A 9,035-nucleotide genomic window follows, 5' to 3' on the forward strand; every position below is an offset into this window, starting at 1 on the left:
AAAGTCAAGCTCACATGAAGTTTCTATTGCCACTAGACTCATGCACCATCTTATGACAATACATCTACATGCCACATATTCAGAAGCAAGGTCAATTGAAAATTATATTTTGAGGTCAAGGTAATATACACACTGTATCCCGATGACACAACTCACATGCATAGGTCAAGAGTCAAAAAGTCATATTCTGGTCAATAGTTCCATGTCAAAAATATACACAGCAGTCATGCACGAAAGTTCATCTTGGTACACGTAACAATGTCTTATGTCATGATGCACTACACATGCCAAATACAGAAAACCTAGGTCAGAGACAGAAACACAAGACATATAACTAAAAAAACGGAACGGTACTTGTATTACAGGTCACTACAATTGCCTTCAAAATACAAGAAAAACTCTCCCAACACTGCAAAATTAAAACCGTCTTTCACAAAAGTTTAACAGGATTCTTTGCAACGATTATCTTACCACTATCAATTGAGAATCGAGTCGTGCAGTTATGTCAATAAATTAAAACGGTAAGCACTAAAAACTAGGGTTTACATTAATTTCAAACCTAACCATGTGATAGTTCTATGGTAAACTGATGGAAACACATGATACAGTCATGAAATGCAACAGTACTACCAGAACAATACAAGACAAGAGTTGTAAACAAATGAAAGTAATGATACATACGAATTTTTAATCACAATGCACAAATAAGGAATCGTAGTTTTCATTCAATCTATTTATCTAAAATGTATATTTATATAAACGATCAATCTTGTAATTCAATGTTTAAATAAAGTCTTAATTCTTCTCGTAAGCGGATAGTTCTTGCTGTACTGGTCGTGGTATTTCCATGGCAACAGTCATTGAGTGCACCAATCTGAATAACTGCACTGCCACTTGTTAGTGACACAAAGTTTAAGCAGTAAAGTTATGATTCATAGAGCTATGTTTGAAAGTTTTATACACAATGCTGTCAATATAAGTCCTAAATCTTTTTCAATTTGGCTTCAATATCTGCCTCATCTAAATCACCTAGGTCATTTGCTTGCACTTCTATTTTAATAGCTTGTAATTTCTTTTTTACAGCATCCTTACTGGATGCATATATCATCTTTTCTTTCATTGGAGCTTCATCTGGACTCCTGAAAACAAAGAAATCGGTTTAATTAAAAACATAATTAGAGTTGTATACATGTTCTCTATAAAATAATAATAACTTAAGGAGGTAGACCTTGGTTCAGGGAGATAACTCTTTAAATCAGTGATGCGTATGTAAAAGTCAATTTCCATCAAAGTATTTTAAACTTTTGCCTGAAACAGATTGGAAATAATTTATGTAACCTACATGTAGCAGCTTAGAATATATTTATTTATTTAAATTATGGACACAAACATACAAATTGGCTATCTCCTTGAACTGGAAGAATGAGAATAAGATGTGTATCGTGTAACAAAATCCATGTTTTTTTTTTTCTTTTTCCTTGCTTGAAAATGTAAAGTACATCCTGTCAGGCAATTTTAATGTTGAAGTATAATCATGACAATCCTGAAGTCAGTGAAATCATATTTTGTATTTCATCTACATGTACTATTGGATCTTTTACATTTGGAAAATGAGATTTTCATAAAAATCATGAGGTGACAATTGGGAATTATACTGAAAATCAAGGGCGACATAAACTCCTCCCTGGAGCTGATCTAGAGCAATTTGTTTTCTCACTTGGCCTAGTGGCCCCTAAATGGTATACGTACCTTATTTACAAATCCTGATTGTTTTTCTAGAGTTCACAAAAAAAAAAAACAGTCAGTCCAAGCAAATACGATCATTGCAGTGCCTATGTCATCACGTTTTTATAAATTTTTCAAATTCTTCCATCTTTAATGACATATTCAATCTACATGTGTCATGACTTTGAATGCATATGTAATATTAATTTGAAAGAACAATGAACTACTGTGACAAAAAAATCAATGAAATTTCTTAAAAATTTATAGTTTGGGAAGTTGTATAGCTTATTAATGTGAGGGACTTTAAATTCAAGTGTACTGGTTTAAAATCAGTTGCTCTTGAAAAACATTATCAAATACTGTCAAGGATGCCACGGAGAAGGCAACCAAAATAGCCTAACCCTAACCGTTTGGTTAATATGTGTCTCATAGGCCAACCTTGTGGCTGGGTACTGATTGTTTTAATGTATATTTCTATTGTGAATCAGTATGTGACACAATAATAAAATAAAATTCATTATCACAGTGCTTTGATATTAAGAAAATCTTTAGATACAATTGAATTTGTGTTTAATCTGTAGGACGTATTCATGTACAGAGAAGAAAAGGTACAAATATTGTTCTAGCCAAAGATCAGGTTGGGAATAAACTCATCATAGATACCAGGACTAAATTTTATACCTACGCCAGATCCGCATTTCGTCTACAAAAGACTCGTCAGTGACGCTCGAATCCAAGAGAGTTTTAAAAAATCCAAATAAAGTACGAAGTTGAAGAGCATTGAGATCCAAAATTCCTAAAAGTGTTGCCAAATACAGCTAAGGTAATCCATGCCTGCGGTAGAAAAGCCTTAGTATTTAAAAAAAATCAAAATTTTGTAAACAGTTAATTTATAAACATAACAATATCAATGATAGTTCATGTGCTGACTACTGGGCTTGTGATACCCTCGGGGAAATAAATCTCCACCAGCAGTGGCATCGACCCAGTGGTTGTAAATAAACCCATCATAGATACAAGGACTAAATTTTATATATAACCCCCCTCCCAAAATGAAGTTATCTAAGATATTATCTACGTTTTAGGTTGAGTGTATCATAAGATTTAATGACACAACGTTTATTCTGTTTTTTAGTCATGCTTCTACATAATTTCTATCGTCTCAAACTTCACAACACTCGCTGGACTTCAAACCTGCAAACGGAAGTGAATGCCGGTTTTTTAGAAAATGTGAGCTTTGTACATGGCTTTGTATTTGAGTAGGAACTTGTTTTGAAGATAAGGGTAGTCCACATTACTCACCACGAAACAAGAATGATTTTACTATGTTTTTGTTCATTTTCTGTGGTGTAGTTGTAATCGTATAAAACGAATCTTGGTTCTTTCGGCGGCAGAATTTTCTTTAGGGCTTCAAAGGGTAAGGTTCCGGCTTCAAATTCATGTTCGGCCACTATTTGCCTCTTCTCTTTCTTATTTATTAACAGTACTAGAGCATCTAATAAATGCTTTGTTTTCAGTTTGGTGTCGTATGTTTTTACAACACCATCACACAGACCAACTCCTGACATAGCCATCTTGAAAGAAAAAGAAAAATATTACTAGATTTGTAATTACCAGCAATAACGGATGGCACCTTTCACCCATTGCCAAGGTAACGGCAGCCATTTTGAAAATTCCAAAGTAAAAGACAGGATCTACACATGCCAATCAACTTTTTTGCAAAGTTTTAGAAAGATTGGAGCATTTTGAAAATCTTATTTTTTTTCGCAATTTACCAGTTTCCATGGCAACCATCTTGAATATGCCAACCCTTATTAGAAAATCTGCACATAGTGGTTAACATTATGGTTAACTTCCATTAACATTGGTTCCTAAAATTCCAAGATATAAGCTGGACAAGAAAAGTGGAAGAAAAAAAAAAAAGTAGAATAACAATATGTCACCCCAACTTCATTGAGGATGCCATAACTAGTTCCGGTTTGATAGAACAGGTGAACACATGCTATAGGATCGAAATCGAGACGAAATGTATGGCATAAAAACGCTGCTTATATGCATCTATTTTTTTAATCAGACTATCATTAAACATGAAATTAATTTAAAAAATATATATTTGACGACAATGAAAAAATATTGATTTTTGAAGTATTTATGCATAACATTTTGGTCGATCGATTCCGATCCTGAAAGTTATGTGACATCATTAGGGGTGGGTTTTCGAAATGTGTACATGGCTATATATGGACACGTGGGTCACATGTTGGATCTAATAGGCCGAGTTCACTTGAAACTCTCGAGTTAACTTTACTTACTCAAGTTTCAACAAAACGATTTTACTTGAACCACACGAGTTAACCCCTCGTACCCTGGTTCCAACCCTCACCGAGCCAGGATTAAACTCGAGAAACTCTTGAATGACGTCAAACCAATGAGAATGTTTTATTTTATGCTTGGTCAGGGCCTTACCTAGTTACTTAGAGTTGTTCCGAATATCAACTCTGGTGCGTTCACGTGATATCTTTTAACTCTGTAGTCGATTGTAGAGTTTCAAGTGAACTCGGCCAGAGAGAAAATGTCCTTTTGTGGCTAATAAAACTTTGACACCAAATTTTCATTTAAGAATTGAATGCTTCTTTTTGTAAATTCATTGGGGTGTAAAAGCGTTGACCGAAGTACATTTTCTATGAAGCGCGGAAGCGCTTCATTCTAAAAATGTGCGCACGGTCAACGCTTTTACAACCCTATGAAGTGGGTCTCATTGGGATCTAAGCGTGACGCGGGATTGCCGATTTTTTGTAAGCGTGACACGTGAAAGTCAAATTATTGTGTCGTGAAAACGGGAAATGATGTCTTGTGGGACCCGGGAAATGACAAAAAAAATGGGAATTGCTTACGTACATAGTGTAAGCGGGATACGGGAATCTGACAAAACAGTAAGCGGAATCCGGGATCCGGGATCGGAACCCCCCAATGAGACCCCCTATGAAGTTACAAAAAGAAGCATTCAATACTTATAATTACATTTTTTAGCTATGATCAAGAAAACACGAATTTTATATTGTTTTTATTTAATTCACCTGTGCACTTTATTGTGGGACCACGTGTTTTCATGTATGAAAAGTTTTATTGAGTGATGCAATTGCTCACGGAATAACACGTGATGTGCAGTTAGCCAATCAGAATAAAGTATTATAATGAAACATACATCAGGGGCGGATGCAGGAATTTTCGAAAGGGGGGGTGCTAACCCAGGGCACCCAGGGCAAAGGGGGGGGGGGGGGTGCAAAACATATGTCCCGATACAAATGCATTGATCGGCAAAAATAAAGGGGGGGTGCGCACCCCCGGAACCCCCCCCCCCTGGATCCGCCACTGTACATCTAATGTAATTATTCTGTACTGTACAAGTTTTATTTCTATTGAAGACTGGAATTTATTAAGGATGATAAAAAAATATGAAAAACTTATATGAACTTACCTTTCTTGTAAATAATTGTTTTGTCAGTTTGTGTGTGTATTTATTTATTCATAGTATTTTTTAACCTAGCGGTGTGCTCGAGTCCTTTTTCCACTAAGCATCTATATATAGATACATTTGTATCTATATATAAATATAATTTAACTTCTTTTTTTAAGTAAACCTTTGGAGTTTAGACAGACAACATTTCTTGAATCTAAGAATAAGACAGCTTTTTTTCATTTTTTTTTTTTGGCGGGGGGGGGGGGGGGGGGGGGGGGGTCTGAATTATAAGTTTGATATACAAAATTTATCATTACATTAAGTACATATTGTACACAAATTATTGTTTTACAGAAACTATATCATTTTACATTCCCTGAAAGTAAGGTAAACACAAAAAACGATAGATTGTACAAAAAATTAGAAGAGTCTTCTTTGAAGTCTTTCTGTCTCAATATTAATTTAAAATGCTGTAAAATGATCCAAAACCGGAGTTACTAATAAGCTAACACAGTTTGAGTCTTTGTTACCAATCCAAATTTAAAGATGGGCAACATCCGATTTAACAAAGTTTCACATAAGACTGACTAAATGTTTAATCAATGCTAACATTCACCATAAAGTAGATCAGTTGCGGATCCAGGGGGAAAGGGTGTGTGCATGGGTTGGAACCCCCTTTTTGAAAGATCAATGCATTTGAATGAGGACAAATGGTTGGAACACCTCCCCCTTTATAGATACTTCTTTAAAAATCATCTCTTTGCATTTAAAACAAAATCTTGCACTTAAATATGATACTGTGAAGATCTTCGGCGCTCTACTGCAGTGTGAACGTGCTACCAAACAGAGAAAATATGATATTGCATGGGACCAACCAATTAACTTCACCTGAGGGGGAGGAGGGGTGTGTTTTTTTTTGTCGGAGTCGTCTTGAATTTTTCGTGTAAAACGGAAACTTTTGTTTTTTTTTTTTTGTTTTTGGACGCTTCCAATCAAATTATTTTTTCCAGTATTTAACACTATAAGGTATGGGTCGGAAATCTGGATTATCCCCCCGTCAAATTGGGCGTCAAGATATTGTTTATACCCCCTTGAATTAAATGGTTGTTCACTAAGAAAAAAATGACGCATGCCATATATTTGTTTGAAATTCTTATATGCCACATGGGGCGTTAAATCTTCTCTTTAAAACAGAACTATATATAAAGAATGACATAAAAAGACTTTCGTCAGTCGTACAATTCAGGTGGGGGCACCACCATTCATACACTTGCTGAAGAAAACACTTCATAAAACATACTAACAATATTAAAAGAATTACTGGGCCCGGATACTAATCATTTCACATTGAACTGCAGGGGCGGATCCAGGGGGTTCCCAACCCAGGACAAAAAAAGGGGGGGGGGTCCAACTGTATGTCCCCATTCAAATGCATTGATCGTCCAAAAAAAGGGGGTGTTCCAATCTCCGGATACCTCCCCCTGAATCCGCCACTGATTACTGTGTCCACACTTGTTTGTGAGACATGTACATTTCAATTTGATTTAATATGACGCTCAAAAAATAATAGTACTTAAATACCTTACCTTAATGTTCAGTTACACGAAAGCTTTGATTCTCCTTTAATATGTCAATCTACTGAATTATTATCCAATTTATAGCAAACATTTTGCTTTCTATTATTTTTGGTCACGGTTTTGCTTTTTCCATATATGGGTAAATGGATCTTCTTGTTAGACATTAACAATTTAACTAATTTTTACCTATTTTAGGCAATACCTATTTTTAAACACATGTGTTAAGTAGGAATTTCTCCTTACCTGTATTCTATTTTAATACGACTGACAACATTGTATATATACCATTTTATGTAAACAAAGATGTATCATATAATTGTTTCATCTTCGTCGTTTGAACTCTGGTCTCATTGATCGCCTTAATTTTATAATGTTAGTCAGTAAATGAATTGATGATTCCTTAAATGGATATTGTAGATCTCTATCCCATATTTGGAAAAGTTCCTTCATAATCTATAGTCAGTGTGAAGATATAGAACACAGGTAAAAGCTGTTTTACAGCAGATTCCATTGAGTGTGTAGCCAAAGGCAATATCTTTGGTTAGCTTGCTTGTTAGCTGGACCGTGAACAATGGTGAAGTCATTGTTAGGTTAGGTAAACTACCCTACTTTAAGAATAGACTAGTCCGACAAAAAAACAATTGATCTGTCTGTTGGACTATTCTACTTCGAAAGGAGGGTAGTATACCTGACCTAATCATGATTTCACGGTTCAGCTAACAAGCAAGCTAAACAAAGATATTACCTTTCACTACACACTCAATGGAATCCGCTGTAAAAAGCTAGCAGTCTCATTTCTGATGAAAGTGGAAACTATTTTCTCTTTGTTAAATCTGTTCGGAATAGCCTTCTATATATATCACTGTATATAACCAACATTAATAAAGGAATTATTCCGAAAGGATTAGTTTTAAAAGCCTCCCCACTTACAACAGGAGAAAAGTCGAACAGATTTTTCCATAGATGGAATAACATTCTATACAACAGTTCTTTTAGTCTGATGGACCGTTTACGCCAAGAAGCAATTCATCAAGTAAATTATTTATTTATAACTACGTGATCATTTGAACTGCCGATCTCGTGAACAGTTGTCTGACCCTGAACTTGACGAATTTCAAGTACGTCTTTGTGATATCAAACGTATTGAATCACATAAGCTCCACGTCAAACAGATTAACAAATTTAAACGTGATGGTTTGCAAATTAACCACCCTTTAATCAGACCCTCTAAAAAATCAAATAAAAAGCCTCGAAATCGTAGATTTCAAAGAAAAATTCGAGTTCCAACCAATCCCAACAACACGGTTGTCAATTTATCCACAGTCTCTCTTTATCTGAGGACGAAACTAAAGTCTTGTCTATGGGCTTGAATCTTTGCCCTACTCCCAGTAACATAGATAATATGAAACTGGAAGATGACCTTGATAGCTTTGCCAGATCCCTCAGAATCAAAGAATATTTTGGTAACAAGGATAAAGAGGTGGATAATGAGGAAGACTCAGACTCGTCTGACTCAGAGGAAGAAATCAGAATTCCGCATTTAAAAAAAAGAATTCATGGATTCCAAAATCTAGTAAATCGGATGTTGTTCATCTATCTAGCAACAAGTACTCGTCATTTTATAACACCTCTCCTGACGAGAAAAAAAGCCATACAATCGCTGAAAACCGAGATGATATTGTGATAAAACCAGCAGACACGGGCAGTGCCGTTGTGATAATGGACAAAGCTAACTACATGACGACATCGCGGAAGCAGTGCGTCAGCTCTCTGATGAGAGATTTTATTAGAAGCTAGACTATGACCCTACTTCCGAGTTTAGTTCTAAAATTAACACTGCGTTACAAATCATGTACGATGAAGGTCACATAGATGAGGATACAATTGGTTATTTAAAAACCAGAGAATGCCAAGCCTGGTCGATTCTATCTTCTTCCAAAAAACACAAGGTTAACAACCCTGGTAGACCCATTGTATCCGCAAACGGCCATCCGACTGAGAAAATCTCGTTTATTTATGAAAATCTGTAATATTTTATTTTTGATTGTACTGTATTTTTATTAATGCTTGATATTGTGATGAAATGATTTTAAATTATTATTAAGCTTTTTTATTCTCTATTAATCACATCAATCAACAGTTTTATTCAGTGCCGGCTAAATAGCAAATTTGCTATTTGGCCGGTGCCGGTCAAATAGCCACTGCCTATCTAAAATGTGAACCATGGGTTTATAAGAGAGTTAACTATCACGGGTAGTAAGGTCGTCATATCG

General features: G+C 35.3%; 1 protein-coding gene across 2 annotated transcripts; it reads right to left on the minus strand.

Moving 5' to 3' along the window:
- Positions 1 to 671: 671 nt before the first annotated feature.
- LOC143064971 (cofilin-1-like) lies at positions 672 to 7,089 on the minus strand. 2 transcript variants are annotated; one of them, XM_076238215.1, is made up of 3 exons: positions 7,048 to 7,089; positions 3,028 to 3,299; positions 672 to 1,139 (listed from the first exon to the last, which is right to left on the minus strand). In XM_076238215.1, the coding sequence occupies exons 1-3, from the start codon at positions 7,072 to 7,074 to the stop codon at positions 983 to 985; spliced, it is 456 nt and encodes a 151-aa protein (XP_076094330.1). In that variant the 5' UTR covers positions 7,075 to 7,089; the 3' UTR covers positions 672 to 982. The 2 variants fall into 2 exon arrangements, with proteins under 2 accessions (XP_076094330.1, XP_076094331.1); XM_076238216.1 differs by lacking the exon at positions 7,048 to 7,089 and adding an exon at positions 6,772 to 6,908.
- Positions 7,090 to 9,035: the final 1,946 nt, after the last annotated feature.

Source organism: Mytilus galloprovincialis, chromosome 2 (genome assembly GCF_965363235.1).
Source record: "Mytilus galloprovincialis chromosome 2, xbMytGall1.hap1.1, whole genome shotgun sequence".
NCBI classification, from domain to species: Eukaryota; Metazoa; Mollusca; class Bivalvia; order Mytilida; family Mytilidae; genus Mytilus; species Mytilus galloprovincialis.